Here is a 14416-nt window from a genome sequence, read left to right on the forward strand (position 1 = left end):
CATATCAAAACAAGTATTTCAGAAGTAAGAATTATATATTTAAAGTATATGACAGGAAATAAATACAGAATAGCAATGCAGCACATTTCCTTTACGAAAGAAAAAATAAAGAAATGCGAACTTAGAATAGAATAATTTACAGATTATTGAGGATTGCAGAAGGAGTAGGAAAAGAAGAATAATAATAATAATGAAGAGAGGAATAATTATAACTTTGTAATTGGCGAAGAAATTTTCGAAGAAAAGGATTGACGGATTCGTTTCAAAAATAAAAAAAAAAACAAAAGAAGCTTGCTATAAAACTGCCGGTAAGGGGAAGAGTCTAGTTTTTCGCTATTCTACGAGTGCATAAGTATAAGAACATGAAGTATAATGGTGTTTCGTCGGCCAGAGAAGAGCAAAAAAGAGAATAGTAGTAAAAATATAATAGAATGAGCGAGGGTTTTATCTTTGTGGGTGAACTTTGATGAAATGATTCAATTATTCGATGAGGCGATTGAATTTTTATTTAATTTTCTATAAATAACTTTGTTTTATCCGTTTTTTAATTAATTAAATTGGCTGTTCGCTTCGCGAAACCGAGTCACCGTCGTCTATGTGCGCGTAGTTACTGTAACTTGTCGAGAAATTCTTCACTGTATCACTCCATATGTCCCGCGTATTGAGCACATTTCTATTTTACAGTTACAAAGCTGTTGATGAACAAAAAGTTTATTAGTGTCGAAGATTTACGGCATCAAGTTGATGCAATGAAAGAGTATTTCAACCTTTTATCAAGTCATTTTACGCTAAATATTTCAGAAAATTTCGCTGATTGTAGCTTCTTTAGGCTTCAAAATAGATAAAAATATAGTTATTGAAGATCATAGATCCTTATTCATCCGAATAGCCAGCTTTGTTTGCAACTGTTTCCTGAAATTCTCGGATGCATTCGTTTCAGAGACGACTCCAGTTGTTTTACGCTCAGCGTAAAGTTTGTAGGGGAAAGCATATCTCAGCATAATCGCCGCTAAAGTAGCGCTAGAATTAGCAGAAGAGCATTAAATACCTAGAAGAAACTCGCAGCAAATGAGAAAATTTTGGTATCCGCCGGCGATGGCACCAGAAGTGTATTTTTCCTCGCCATTTTCATCTGTTACGTTGCCAATGACGTGTATGGCTTCCAAGACGGCGAGAGCGACTCCTTGCCAGAATGACAGAAAAATCACAGACTAGAGAGGTTTTAGCGGCGTCTGAGACAAGTTGGGGTCTTACCTTGACGCAGAAGAACTTGAGGATTGGATCGTAGGGGCGGAGGATATCAGCAGTGGCAGCGTAGAAAGCAACAAGGGCGTAGAGAGCAAGGGAAACGGAGATATTGTAGATGATACAGATGTAGAGATACCCTGGGAAGAACAGTAATTACAGAAGCGAAATTATCGCGCTACCTTCTTTGGGAGACCAATTGCCCTCATTGTATTTGTCTTGTGAAGCGAGAATGATGGTAATGATGGCCATTGGCGGCTTGATGAAACAGAATTGGAGGCAGCTACGTTTACAAAATCGTAGAAAGCGCAAGTCGTACTCCTTTTCTTTCAGGCAGCAATTGCACATCAACCAACTTGTATGCATCGGTTTGCCCTACAAAAAAATGTGATTAGTGGTGGTAAATAACGATTGACACTGGTACTATTATAGCTTTCGAATAAACGCAATTCAAGCATCTTGCCAAGACTTTTTTATCTTACCGATATTTCGTTGGCAATATTATTCTCGCCGCCCAAGTATCCATCGTAACAAAGCGACAAGAAAGAATAAATCACAAATGCTTCGTAACAATCTCGCACCGCATTGAAGTAGACATAATAATCGTCAGAAACTCCAAAGAAAAACAAACTGAAAAGTCACGGTTTTTAAGAACTCAGAAAGTAACGGTTACCTGAGCCAGCTGCAGAAAGTGTACATTGGCACGATAAATAGAACTCGGATGATCCAAGATTGTTCTTTTGGCGTTGTGTAGTTTAGAACATGTTTGTAAATCTGGTGGCACGTCAGCGCTAGAATCCAAAATAGAAAAATAGAGAGTGCGAGTTTCGAACCTATTGCAAGGACGGTGCAGATGCCAGCGATGAAAGTGGAAGTCCAATGTTCCAAGAAAATGACTCCCTGTTCATTCGTCGTGTGATCTTCGCCAGTCTGATTGCTCCCAGTTGGAATAGCCGAGGTATTTGAAGAGAGAACTACCCCCAAATCTGGGGGCGTCGAGTCCGTTTCCGACATCTATCTCTACAAAGAAAAGGCGGTTATAAATATAGTCTGAACTAGAATAGTTAAACTTTGATTTGAGGAAAAGACGGAATAATCTTCCGATACAAGGCAAAAGGCAATTCACAGCAACAAGAAAATCATCGAACGCGTCATCAGGGGTCAATAAGTAAGAGTTTGATAGGTAAGCATCCGGTGGTCAGGCAAACGTAAATAATCGTATTTATAAAGGAGAGTATTCGTATTGATGCAGTTTTCTCTCTTTCGCGTCTGGGTGAAAATAATAAATATAAGGAGGGTGGAAGATCTTGAGCGCGGCGGCCCCGGCAATGTTGGACGCAATCAAGTTGATATTGAAAGTCATCAAGACGAGCATGCTCAGCTGCGAGAGCAGAAACGACAGCGCATTCGCACAGGCGAGCCATAGGTAGCGGCGATTTGAACTGATGAATGAGAACTGGCGGATTCTCTTCAACTCGGTTTGGCTGCGCGAGGAGCTGCGCCGCCCGTGAGCGTAAGATGCCACGAAATCTGAAAGAAACTGATTCAAAATTGGATCATTTTTCAGTGATTTATTTTACGAGCAATGAATGCGAATCCGATGATTACAAAGCGCTACAACATTGTCATTGGATTAGCGTTACTAAAGGATGTAACCAATAGTGGTTAAAATTCAAGTTATTCTTGTTGTATTTACCATTTTGGTTCTTGTGGAGCCACTCGGCTGCTAATTCGCTGATGATGGAGAGTGCAAACACAATGAAGCAACCCAGCGCGAGTGTGGCTCGATCTTCGATGAAGAAGCTTTTGAAGAGCAGATGAAACTCATCTACTCCGCTCCACAAGTATTTGTATGATTCTACGAAAGAGGAAAGAAAAGTTACATAAAGTTCGAAGTTTTCTTAATTGTTCTTACTTCTTGGTCCATCCTCGTCTGGATTCATCGTCAGCAAAAGCACGTCAATGTTCACGATAATGTACTGTACATTGGGTTAATCGAGAGAAGCTACAGAATTACTGTTGTTTTGCTAATTACTAATTAGTAATTAGTTACTTTGAAATTCCGCTATTTTAATTCCTACAATGCTGTTTTGAGCTCTCTGTTTTGTTTATTATTTGGCAATTAAACTTGATGACATTCACCGTCGCTGGTGATTGTTTTTTACGTATTTCTGGACGGTTTGTAACCCTCTCGTAAAAAAGAACAAAGAAGAAAATCCTTCTTTCTTTCATTTCCTACCAACTAAGAGGAAAATTAAAAGCTGCTCAAGTTTCCAGATAAATTGCTAAATAATTTATATAAACAGTTAGCTACTCAAGTAATAAAGGTGTTTTTGTCGAACTTTTCAATTAAAGGAATCTATAATTCAAAAATTTATTCTTTTCAGCGATCAAAACTGCCAATTTTTAACTAAAATCGGCGCTAGAATCTTTAATTCAAATTCTGGTAGAGCTAGAATTTACAATTCAGTTAAAGTTCGACTCTGGAAACCTTCCTTTCTCATTCGTTCAGGACTATCTTCGTTTCTAGCAGTTCTCTTGGCGGATAGAAGATTCATCAGAAATTCAATTCAGAAGAAAAGGCATTTTTGTTTTTTTGCTTTTGAATTTTTTGCGCGTTTTTCTTGCGTTTGCGCGTCGCAGCTATTGACTCTTTTCTCTCTCTTGGTTAGTAATGAGTGACTCACGCTGGCGGTGAGTCATTTCTGAAATGAAAAGAGAAAAAAAAACGAAACGCGATTAAATTTTAAAGTTTGAAGAAATGAAGAATTTATGAATTCAAGAAAGCTGAACTAAGAAAAAATCTACGAAAAATATTAATTTATTTAAAAAAAATCAATTTATAAAATGAATCAGATTCAGAATTTGGCATATTAATATTGATTAGCCCGTCATCGTTTTTGTGAGCACAAAATACCAATTTGTTCCGTCCGAATACTGTTAAAATAATCCTAGTTGAAAACTGAGAATCTGGGCTTGGCAATCAGTGTAGAAAACCTGAGTTAGGTTCTCAAGAGCTCCAATGAAGAGCGGCGTAGCAAGCAAAGCAGTTTGGATAGAATTTTAAAATAGAATAAAATGGTAATTTTCATTAAGAAGAAACGCTTTTAAAAAAGGCGCTACGTGGCTTTTGATTTGGGCTCTTCAGAATCTGACTCAGGTTTTCTGCACAGATTGCCGAGTCTAGCTGAAAATCTAAGCTGAAATATAAATCGTTCAGAATGGTGAACGAAGGAAAAAGTAAAAAAGCGGCGAAGCGGCTGGCAAAAGAAGCAGATTTAGTTTTGTCGAGCTGGAAGTTGGCAGATCAGCTCTACACGAGTTTCTACGGCGATTGTTGGCCAGGGCCAGGGATTGATTTATGATGAACTTGAGCCTCAGTTTCCAGCGACCCTGGTTGAACCGGGCACTAGAATCCGTTCCCATGAAAATCCTGAGTTGAGATCAAAGAAGAACTTTTGAAGCCTCGTGAATTGGCGCTCTGCTCAACGACTCCGAAGCCAGAAGAAACGCTCTTCAGGAATAAACTCTCTTACCGACTCAGCTCGACAATCGAGGATCGAAAAGAAGGAGAGTCTTCTTCTTTCGACTTTTGCGTCGATCAAGAAGCACTTTTCTTGTTTGAAGTGATGGAGCTTTCTTCAAAAGACAACTTTCTCGGTGAGCATTTAATATGCAATTTGAATAAGGGACTGAGTAGAATATGCTTTCATGACAATGGAGCCGCACAGCGGCTTCTCCCAAATAACTTTATCATCTTGAAACTCTGTCGAAAGCTCTGTCAAGACCCTGACTCAGGTGTTCTACAGGAACTGCCGAGCCCAGGCTCAGATGCTTTAATGGAATCAGCCTCTAATTTTTTGATTAAGACATGTTCGGATACCCCGGCTACTTGGCAGTGCTAGTCAGTCACATGCTAAAAAGTATGAGTTTCACAACGAACGGGTCAACTCCGAGCACACACCAGAAACTGCGCTCCAGAATAACCGAAGAAGCGGCTGGTGGAGGTGAAAGAATAAGAGTCACCGGATGGGATGCGGTGAAATTTGGCGTCGCGGAAGCATCCACTTACAGTAAAGTCCTCCTCGTCGCTCCGTCGAGTGACGAAAAAGCGACGTTCTCCGATGAGAAACAGTTGAAAAAGTCTAGGATCGACAAATGCCCCCGAAATCCGGATCGGGTTTTCGTCGGATTTTCTCGAAGTCTGATTTTTCCGATCGGGTTTTCGTCGGGTTTTGTCGGGTTTTAATCGGATTTTCGTAGGGTATTTTTCGGGTTTTTGTAGGGTATTTTTTCGGGTTTTTATCGGGTTTTTGTCGGGTCTTTGTCGGGTTCTTGTCGAAATGTTACAAAACTGAAGTTGAATCAAGTAAAATGAATCCAAATCGGGGAAAATAGACAGAATTTTTGGCTAACGGAATTTCGGGTACTCTCATTAATCAAACTGATGAGTAGATCCGAAGAGAAACCCGACGAAAATACCCTACAAAAATCCGATAAAGGACCCTATAAAAACCCGATTTTGTAGGGTCGCAAAAATTTCAGCATCGGGTTTTTGTAGGGTCAGCAGAATCCAACAAAAACCCGACAAAAACGTCGGTTTTCGATCGGGTGTCGGGTGGGACTTGTCGATCCTAGGAAAAAGTGGACGGATAAAGTGACCAGGCAAAATGCGAAGAAACAACTCCTCAATTTGATTTCAGCCCTTTCCGCTACCGCTCCCGGTGGCACAGGTAGAGCCCTTATTTTACAAAATCAATGCATTTGACCAATAATAACATTCAGTTTTCTACGCCACTAGATCCATGTCTCCCTTCGAAAACGACGAAGTAGTGGAAAAAGCGCTCAAAAAGTCGCGAACGGAGCCTGTGGCGATGAAGATTTCAAGCACAATCGGAAGAGCGACAAAGTACGGAATACAAATTCTGCCCAACGAGGCGCCCTTTGGTCCACTTTATGTTTCTAAACTGAAAATACAGTCGGAATAAATTGCCATTCTCGATTTTAAAGCATTTTTTTTGAAGAATTCAAGTTATTTTCAAGGCAATTTGCAGCATTTCTTAGCTATTTATCGTCGTTTTTTGGCTATTTTTTGCATTGAATTCGGGCAAATCAAATTTTGGTTGAACAAAATCTCTGTATAGTTTATTTGACTAAATTACGTTGAAGGCAGACATAGAAAAAATATTTGTTTGACTTTTGGGTTGAGTTACGCATTAGCACCACCCTACAGACAATTACACCGTTTTTTTTTGTTTAATTATTTTTTTTGTACTTGGCAAGTTTAAGTGTATTTGGTTGAAAAGAGTGTTTAATATGGCGTTTTTAAAATTGATGGAACTGTGGATAGTATTCAGGCCTCCGTCTTGAGGAGCTCTGGCTCGGCTTTGCTTGCGCCGGGCATCGTCGTCTCAGGGTCGCAGGATTTCGGCGGAGATGTCTCTCCTGTTTCTTTTGGCGCTGTTTCGTCTAGAGCCGTCGGTTCAACGGCTTCTGCAACGGTGAGCAGCTTGTTGGAGGATGAACTTTCGGATTGGCACTAAAAACAGAAAATAAGACCCTTTTCTTTATCTCCGAAACTCACCAAAGACGAAGGGGTTTCAACAGAGTTTCCAAGCTCTGGCTCTTCTCGATTGAGCAAGCCTTCGGACATTTTCAACGTTTCCAGTTCGAGTCGCTCTTCAGGAGTTGGTTCTATTCCCTCCTCTTCTGCTTTCTTTCGCTTAGCTTCGAGGAAGGCGATTAATCTAACAAAGATAGGAGTAAGTGAAAGTGGCAATTTTGGAACAAAAGAAGCAGCGAAAAAGTCACTAGCCCGCGGCCGGGACTTGGTTGTTATTCTCTTTACCTCAACCGAGAACGCCGTCTAGCGGAGGGCGACGGCTTCTTCTTTTTCACTTTTCCGGCGTTGGATCCTGATTGGTCACACAAGATGGCGCTCGCTGCATTCCCGAAATTGCCTCGCGACTGCGTGTTTCGACCAACCGGTTTCGCCTTACGAAAAAATGCAAATAAAAAGTGCAAATCAACAATTTATTTTCGGAGTATAAAAACGCACACATCCCGCCCCCTTATCTTAGATCGTAATTTGAGTTATGAACTTGGGATAGAGAGTTTCTCCTATCCGCTTAAATACGGTATTCAATTCCACATTCATCAAAAAGCTCGACTTTCAAGCTCCAGATATTTCAAAATTTGGAGTTTTTCCAGATTTTTTCTTTTCCAAATTCGCGAATGGAAATTCGGGAAGGAAGGTTTTTTAATCCTCAGATTTAGTGGAACTTGATCCGCGTGCGGATCGCATTGATTAATCCAACGAGGCAGAATTAGGTTATCACTTATTTTTTCACCCAATCAGCGCAAGTAAGATTTTATGCGTGTTTTTATACTTACGGGGGCCGAGGCAGCTCGCGCCGCTTGCACTGGAAAGGGCTGGATCAATACTGGACCGAGATGGGACATTCCAATCTGGCCGAATTGGGAAGGAGCCATTTGGATGTAGCCCATTCCGGGAGCAGCCATCATCATCTGACTTGGCATCATCTGAAGTTCAGGTTCAATTTTCCTGCGTGTTTAAACGCGAAGGAACTGTATTCTGCGATATTCACGTCAATACAGGATTCCTTCAGATTTGAATTTACAAAAGAAAAAGACTCGAAAGCGCTCGGGGAATTCAAACAATGAATTTTGAGAATTTTCAACATACCTGTTGCATAGCGATTCCTTGCTGAAGCATCGCTTGCTGGGCCATCATTTGTTGACCATTCGTGACCTGAAGTCTGGATAAGAAAGGAGGGTCATCTCTCCCTTTTCTCTCTTCAAGAGGAATTTCATGATCTCGAAAAGTCTCACGAGCTTCTTTTTTTAATAGCACTTTCGTTTTTAGTAAATAGCTGATGAATAGTTTCCTTCGCTGTTTAGAAAACAAGGAAAATATCACACCCTGTGCCCAATTCATAAATGCGAGCAAAAATTGAAATAATCCTTGTTTGTTTCTTGCTCAACGCTCTTTCTCACCGAGAAACGAAATCATTTCAATTTTGAAACTCAAGTAGGAATTGAGAAAAAAAAGAGGAAGGATGTTATTGTCTAGTGCTAGCGTTATGAACGATGTCGTTCGCCGTTTGCTTGGAGATTAAACTGTTTATGTTAGAAACGATGTAGCGAATATAAATACTCTAGTACCGGTTTACCACGTAATCTTCTTGCAAGAAGGCCTTACTTGTCTCGTTTTGTTAAGACATCATGTTAGACTATTCTTACGAAAATGTTCTTCTTGAAAGAGCCAAGGTTTCGAGTGATTTTTCGATCAAAATCTTTAGTAAATTGGCTCCAGGGTTGATATTAAGCCCTTTTTTTATCGCCATTGACGCCCTTAAGACGCGATCAAATCTTAAGAACCTAGACCGTAATTACGAAAACCCTCGTCATCTTCTCTCTTCCATTTCACTAGATGAAAAAAAATACTCTTGAAAAAACGAATTTTTTAGCTCGTGAGTTTTCTTCGTTAAATCTCTTGAGTGAATTTTCTCTTACGTTGATCATGTTATCTCCTAGCGGCTGAAGATTCTGCTGTTGAAGTGTGTACATTTGCTGGTAAGGAATATAGGAATTCGCCTGTTGGCCCTGTTGCTGTTGTTGTGCTGCTGCTTGGTGTGCTGCTGCCGTTTGAAGTTGTTGTTGCGGAGTAGTGGTTGCGAAAAAGTGCTGGCCGGGGTTGTTCGCCGCGGTGGTGGCGCCCGTCGCTGCTCCAAGGGCCACCGTAGCACCCCCTTGCGCGATGCCTCGCTCTTTACTCGTCTCTAGAAGCGTCACAGGCACGACGTTCGAGCTCTTCTGCCCAGTCACAATGTCCACATAGTTCGAAAGGCCGAAACCCGACGATTTTCCGGTCGCCTAAAAAAACAATTCAGTCAAAATAAAAATCGATTATTCACAAAATCAAGACTCGAAAGACTCGAAAGAAAATTCCCTTTTCGACAGCATGATCACTCTTGATTTTTCAACCAAGATAAAAAATATATCATTTTCACCTTCAAAATCAAAATTCAAAAGTTCAAAAAAAGAATAACTCCATTTCCCTCTGAATCATTTTAATCAGACTCTATCATCCTCTATTCTCGTCATTGATTTCAAAAACGATCATTTGATTTTGCCAAAATGCTTTTAAAATTGACTTGCCTCTGGTTGATTCTCTGTTGTTTCAATTGTCTCTGTTTTGAAAGAAAATGAAATTGAAATATCGAAAAAGAAAATGGACCGAGTGCGCAAATATATAGAATTCGTTTCGAATTCGTTCGCTTTTCGAATGTAGAAAATATGAAAGAACAAAAAGGCTGCGCGTGTGCCCGAACAATGTGCTGGCGGCACAGTTTCACTTTTTTTTAATTTAGACGCACTTTCAAGAGTTGGGCAAAGAGCAGACGACCCTATTCCTCCATTATTCGTGGGAAATAACGATACAATATTCATTAATCTGGGATGAGCGCGCATACATGATGGAAATAACTTGACCTCCGTCTTCTTATCACTTTTGCCACTCGCGCTTATCGCCGGATTTTAGTGCACGTTCTAACAAATTGATTATGATTTTAAAATCTCAAACTCATAACGGTTTAATACGAAAGAGTTTCTCTCTTTCGAATATTTGGATATTGAAAATGAAGCCATTGGCGAAATCCAAATAGTATCGTGATAAATTGAAAAATTTCTCGCTATAAAACCACTTGAAAGGGCGATATTTTCTATCGATACCGAAAGAAAACACAGGCTTTTTCAGAAAAAATATTTTTAGAAATTTACAGAAATGTCTTTTGTTATTTAAGTAATTATTGTATAAAAATACCGTTCTGGGTAATATCGTCAAGCACCGGGGGAGCGTACGGCCTCGCGGAACCCCTTATCACTTCCTACTTAAACGATAAGAACATATAAGTTGCCTGAGTTCTTTTTACATTCATTGTTGTCTGTAATACCTTGCGATTGTACGAGCGAGCTGGAAGAGTTGGAATGAAGGAAATTCTCTTCTCTTGATTACGGATCTTACGGATTCGATGGAGCTGATACTAATTTGATAGAGAATGTATGTTTTAGTGTGTCGGCAGTGTTCTGCGCTGCTCAAGAAATCACCCTGCGGCAGTTTGGTGGTGCTGCTGCACAACTGCCGAGTTCCAAGCACGTGTGTAGGTGCTACGATCTGGGAAAAAAGGAAGTACCCCCGAGGGAAGTACTCTATCCTTCCTGTACCTTTTCTCACTTTTCAGACACTGGGTATCGCGATTTTTTCTGTCTTTTTTCACCAAACCTATTTTTTTCTTCATTATAATTGCTGTAAAATAAGGGTTTAAGTATGCTTAGTTGGAGAGAAAAAAGACTGGAAAAAAACTAGTCAATTGAGGTCTACCCCCTTAAATTTTTTCCAAGCCTGAAATCAAGGAAGACATTTTTCTTCTCAAAAAATTGAACTAGAAATAGTAGATCGAATTTGAGACCTACGTATACCTTTTTCTTTTTTCTGGTTTGCCGAGACCAGTACTTTCTTTTTCCCTCAAGTGGTAATCTCTAATTACAGCCGTCTCAAAAAAGCTAATTAAGTTTTTGGAAGTGAGGGTCAACAGGCACAAGCCGCCCTGTGAGTTTGGTGATGAGTCGATCAATCTTCATTTTATATGTAAATTATTAAATAAAATAATTAATTTAGCTTTGATTAAATCGCCCCGGCGTGTTTAGGGCTCGATCATCTCTGTGAATAATTCAACAGAAATGTCTAAGGTCCCAGGGATTTGGTTCGACTTTTGAATCAATCAAAAGAGCCCTACAGCTTTATTTCCCCCTCATCCCTCTTTTTTTTTCCTGTACCACTTTTCAATAAAGCCCTTCGAATTAAAAACCACTCACTTGCTTGAAAGTCGCTTTCTTTCAGAATTCATTCCTCTAATTTTCAATTTTCAATTAATTTTTTTTTTTCTAATAATTGTTTCTTGTTTTCGAAAAAAAAGCGCTTAGACTTTTCGATTATTTTGTTCGCAATTGAATTGTCCGAGTTTAGCAGAGTAAATTGAAAATAAAAGTGGCTACGCAGTGCGCCATTCGTGACACGAGGCTAAATAATTTATGATCATTATGATATAGTCTGCAATTCCTGGCGCCTCATTTAAGAGGGCCCTCTGTGGAAATTCGCCGATTAAGAATTTATTAATCAACCGCACAGACCTATTTCGGATGCATGCAACAGGGACCCTACTGCCATTTTTTCTAAAAACACTCGAGTCACTCACTTTGTGGTGCCATTTACAGTGATAATTTTTTAACTCATTTCGACCTCATTTTAAAACAAAGCAGAAGTTCTTTGTTCAGTCGTAAGAAAATAGATTAAAACTACTTTGAAAGGTTTGCCAGCCCCTTAAACTGTCCTCAGATCCTATCAGTTGATAGGACTGTAAAGTAGGAAGCTACAGTATGAGTAAAAAGAAAAGCTTGAAGCACTCACCTTGAGCTATTTTAATTACTCGGGAGAGCAGTTATAGTTGGCGGCGCGTTCACCATCAAAACTCTGAGTTAAGGGGAGTAGGGACGATTAGTTATCTTAATGATCTCTTTGTGATGAAAGACAAACTTCACCTTCGCTGACAATTTAACAAGGATCTGTCTCAAGTTGATTGAGCGGATCGACTAGCACATCAACGGCTGTCCCTAACCCGTCCCTTCCCTTTTCACGCGCTCATTGGGCAGGTCCTTAACCCAAATTTTTGTATTTCAATGAATGAATTAGCAACTTTTTCCAGTGGCAGAAAAAAGGGACGACAACTAAAGCTAACAAAAAAGCTGATATTTTGGTTCCATGATAAAAAAATATAGAGACCTTTGGAACCTTAAGCGATCTCTTATTTTTCGAGTGATACCCTTAAATATTTCAGAAATTCTTTCTGAAGAAAATGGCTTGTTTGCTGCGCGAACATTTCAAAAACGAAAAGCATATTTGATAGAAATTTTGATACTTTTTTTAGCTCAACTTGCCTTGTACTTTTAGTAGAAAAAATGAGTCAAGATTAGCTTCTTTTGCGGCGTGTGTGCCTGTTTTTCTCGATCGTAATCAAATGACACTGTCCGCGACTTGATGAGATTGCCCCTTTCGACAGGTAGAATTAATCAGGTACTAATTAACACACCACGCACAATTTACTCTTACTGCATTCTTCTGTCCATTCTTTCCCCTTTCCTCAATATTGCTTTCCCAATAAAAATAAAACAATTTTCAACACTGATTAAAATTTTTTTAATCTGATGAATTTTAAACTTTGTTGTTTCAAAAACCATTAAAGTCGCATTAATAAAAATAAAAATCCACTTGTCTCGTAAAATAATCAATTAGCGACTTTTAGATTTGGAAAGAATCAATGGCTGAAAGAAACATGGTGGAATATCGAAGAGGGAATCCTTCACCAAAGCGAGGGACAATAATCAACATTTGCTGATTGCCTATAAATCACTGTCTACTAGAAGGCCGCTTCCACTAAAAGATAAATGATTGATTCACGCACAGTACAGATTCTTTCAGCTTTTCAAAAACGAAGCTGGACAATTTTCAATTGATTATATGAAACTGGACAATTTGGGTAGATCTGACAATGCGCGAATGTGACCTTTTTATTTTAACTGCGCCCGCTACTAGTTTATTACTAGACAATTTTATTATTAGTCAATTTTGACTTCAATTTAATTCGGATCAAAGATGATAACCCTTTCAATCAAGGGCCAGATAAACTTTTCTAGGGTTAGGGTTAGGGCTAGGGTTAGGGCAGCCATTTTTCATAACGTATATCATATACGGTATATGAGAGAATTTGCGACGCTATTTTCTGTTTTTTTATAAATTTCTTTTGGCTGTTATTTTTCGTCATTTCTTTTGGTTTTCGAATCAAAAGAAACATCAAGCTCAAAATATTTGATTTTCAGGGGTTGATGTTATATCTACCATTCTTTCTGTAAGTTTTCTAAAAGAAGTAAGGAAGAAGTAAATGAGTCGGTTATTTAATTTTTCTGGCTCAAAAATGCGGCCTGGCCGATTTGATTCGGAACACAATCAAAAAATGACTAATAAAATAAAATAAAAAGCGTAAAAATGATTTAATTACCGATGTTTCTTCCATCATGATTCGACAAAACTGCTCGTGATAGTAATTGAAAGTGAATTCTGCAGAAAGGGGAGTTTTCCTATTTTCTCTGTTTCGTCTTTTTTTTCCGTTTTTTAAAGACAGCCAGGAGGAATGTTCATTTGATCATAAAATTTACGGCGCAAAAGGCAAATAGCTCTGGAAGTTGCGAAAATCGCCGAAACATCGCAAGTGCAGCTCATTTACGACACGACAGCGCAAAAAGTAATTCCGCCCAGAGTTATTACGCCTCTTGCCTCTTTTCCCGTTTATTGGATAATTGAGATTACTGACTTTTACTTTACTCTTCGTAAATCATCAGAATCGTCGCGGGGAGTTGAAGAAATTGTGCTCAGAAGACTTTCGACTCAAAAAAAAATCACCCCTTTTTGACTCGAAGATCTTTTTTTGCAAAATATTTATTGAAGGCACTGTTGAAATGCAGTATATTATATACTGTATTATATACAGTGCCATCAATAAATATTTTGCAAAAAAAGATCTTCGAGTCAAAAAGGGGTGATTTTTTTTCAGTTGAAAGTCTTCTGAGCACAATTTCTTCAACTCTGTATATACAGTATATACACTGTATTGTTTATAACACTAACCCTAACCTTGATTCTTTCCTAAAAAGAGTTGCGAATTATATGATTTTTGGTTGAGCTTTTTCTTAGAAAATTGGTCTTTCTTCATATATCTTACTGTAACTGTGATAGTCTTTCCCAGGCATGTAAAAAGACAAAGAAGTTTATCGCTACGAGTAAATTTGTAAAAATATAAATCAAAATTTTACCTGCTGAATCATTTGTTTTCCTCCCTTCTCTCTGCTGGGAAATGGACGGGAAAAGGCCTTTGGCAGCTCCAGTTGCCGATTCTAGTGCCGACCTTTTGCGCAATTTTCTCCGCTCCGGGTTAATTTTAAGCGCGGAAAAGGTGAAAAATTAAGAATTTGAAAATTCAGGAAATATTTATTTTTACTCCCTTTTTTGAAATGCTTCTGGCGGATCGTTCGAATGCGA

At 39.0% G+C, this 14416-nt stretch overlaps 4 protein-coding genes across 4 annotated transcripts; 1 reads left to right on the forward strand and 3 right to left on the reverse strand.

Moving 5' to 3' along the window:
• Nucleotides 1–16: 16 nt before the first annotated feature.
• On the reverse strand, nucleotides 17–2292 carry LOC145707472 (transmembrane protein 184A-like). Its single transcript, XM_081785003.1, has 8 exons — nucleotides 2079–2292; nucleotides 1919–2036; nucleotides 1728–1875; nucleotides 1428–1620; nucleotides 1255–1385; nucleotides 1049–1211; nucleotides 913–1009; nucleotides 17–673 (listed from the first exon to the last, which is right to left on the reverse strand). Exons 1-8 carry the CDS (start codon nucleotides 2257–2259, stop codon nucleotides 553–555), a joined length of 1152 nt encoding a protein of 383 aa, XP_081641129.1. The 5' UTR covers nucleotides 2260–2292; the 3' UTR covers nucleotides 17–552.
• Nucleotides 2293–2296: 4 nt separating this feature from the next.
• Nucleotides 2297–3896, reverse strand: LOC145707474 (uncharacterized). Its single transcript, XM_081785004.1, has 3 exons — nucleotides 3161–3896; nucleotides 2942–3103; nucleotides 2297–2775 (listed from the first exon to the last, which is right to left on the reverse strand). Exons 1-3 carry the CDS (start codon nucleotides 3186–3188, stop codon nucleotides 2468–2470), a joined length of 498 nt encoding a protein of 165 aa, XP_081641130.1. The 5' UTR covers nucleotides 3189–3896; the 3' UTR covers nucleotides 2297–2467.
• Nucleotides 3897–4468: 572 nt separating this feature from the next.
• Nucleotides 4469–6247, forward strand: LOC145708265 (5-cytosine rRNA methyltransferase NSUN4-like). Its single transcript, XM_081785919.1, has 5 exons — nucleotides 4469–4589; nucleotides 4686–4905; nucleotides 5115–5382; nucleotides 5884–5978; nucleotides 6031–6247. Exons 2-5 carry the CDS (start codon nucleotides 4875–4877, stop codon nucleotides 6231–6233), a joined length of 597 nt encoding a protein of 198 aa, XP_081642045.1. The 5' UTR covers nucleotides 4469–4589; nucleotides 4686–4874; the 3' UTR covers nucleotides 6234–6247.
• A 124-nt stretch (nucleotides 6248–6371) lies between these two features.
• Nucleotides 6372–13409, reverse strand: LOC145708264 (uncharacterized). The gene is made up of 7 exons (XM_081785918.1): nucleotides 13380–13409; nucleotides 8782–9141; nucleotides 7952–8017; nucleotides 7639–7788; nucleotides 7094–7239; nucleotides 6830–6992; nucleotides 6372–6784 (listed from the first exon to the last, which is right to left on the reverse strand). The coding sequence occupies exons 1-7, from the start codon at nucleotides 13395–13397 to the stop codon at nucleotides 6599–6601; spliced, it is 1089 nt and encodes a 362-aa protein (XP_081642044.1). The 5' UTR covers nucleotides 13398–13409; the 3' UTR covers nucleotides 6372–6598.
• Nucleotides 13410–14416: the final 1007 nt, after the last annotated feature.

This window comes from Oikopleura dioica, chromosome XSR, assembly GCF_907165135.1.
Source record: "Oikopleura dioica chromosome XSR, OKI2018_I68_1.0, whole genome shotgun sequence".
Taxonomy (NCBI): Eukaryota; Metazoa; Chordata; class Appendicularia; order Copelata; family Oikopleuridae; genus Oikopleura; species Oikopleura dioica.

Bases quoted from the DNA above. Each gene is read 5' to 3' on its own strand.
- LOC145707472 (XM_081785003.1), bottom strand. From the start codon at position 2,259: ATGTCGGAAACGGACTCGACGCCCCCAGATTTGGGGGTAGTTCTCTCT. The intron at 1,876-1,918 runs GTAACCGTTACT...GTGACTTTTCAG, and splicing joins ACTTTCTGCAGCTGGCTCAG to TTTGTTTTTCTTTGGAGTTT. The intron at 1,010-1,048 runs GTATTTAATGCT...GCGCTACTTTAG, and splicing joins TTGCTGCGAGTTTCTTCTAG to CGGCGATTATGCTGAGATAT.
- LOC145707474 (XM_081785004.1), bottom strand. From the start codon at position 3,188: ATGAATCCAGACGAGGATGGACCAAGAA. The intron at 3,104-3,160 runs GTAAGAACAATT...CCTCTTTCGTAG, and splicing joins AGACGAGGATGGACCAAGAA to AATCATACAAATACTTGTGG. The intron at 2,776-2,941 runs GTAAATACAACA...AGTTTCTTTCAG, and splicing joins GCTCCACAAGAACCAAAATG to ATTTCGTGGCATCTTACGCT.
- LOC145708265 (XM_081785919.1), top strand. From the start codon at position 4,875: ATGGAGCTTTCTTCAAAAGACAACTTTCTCG. The intron at 5,383-5,883 runs GAAAAAGTCTAG...TGTCGATCCTAG, and splicing joins TTCTCCGATGAGAAACAGTT to GAAAAAGTGGACGGATAAAG. The intron at 5,979-6,030 runs GTAGAGCCCTTA...AATAACATTCAG, and splicing joins TACCGCTCCCGGTGGCACAG to TTTTCTACGCCACTAGATCC.
- LOC145708264 (XM_081785918.1), bottom strand. The intron at 8,018-8,781 runs GTAAGAGAAAAT...TCCAGACTTCAG, and splicing joins TAGGAGATAACATGATCAAC to GTCACGAATGGTCAACAAAT. The intron at 6,785-6,829 runs GTGAGTTTCGGA...TTCTGTTTTTAG, and splicing joins TTGAAACCCCTTCGTCTTTG to TGCCAATCCGAAAGTTCATC.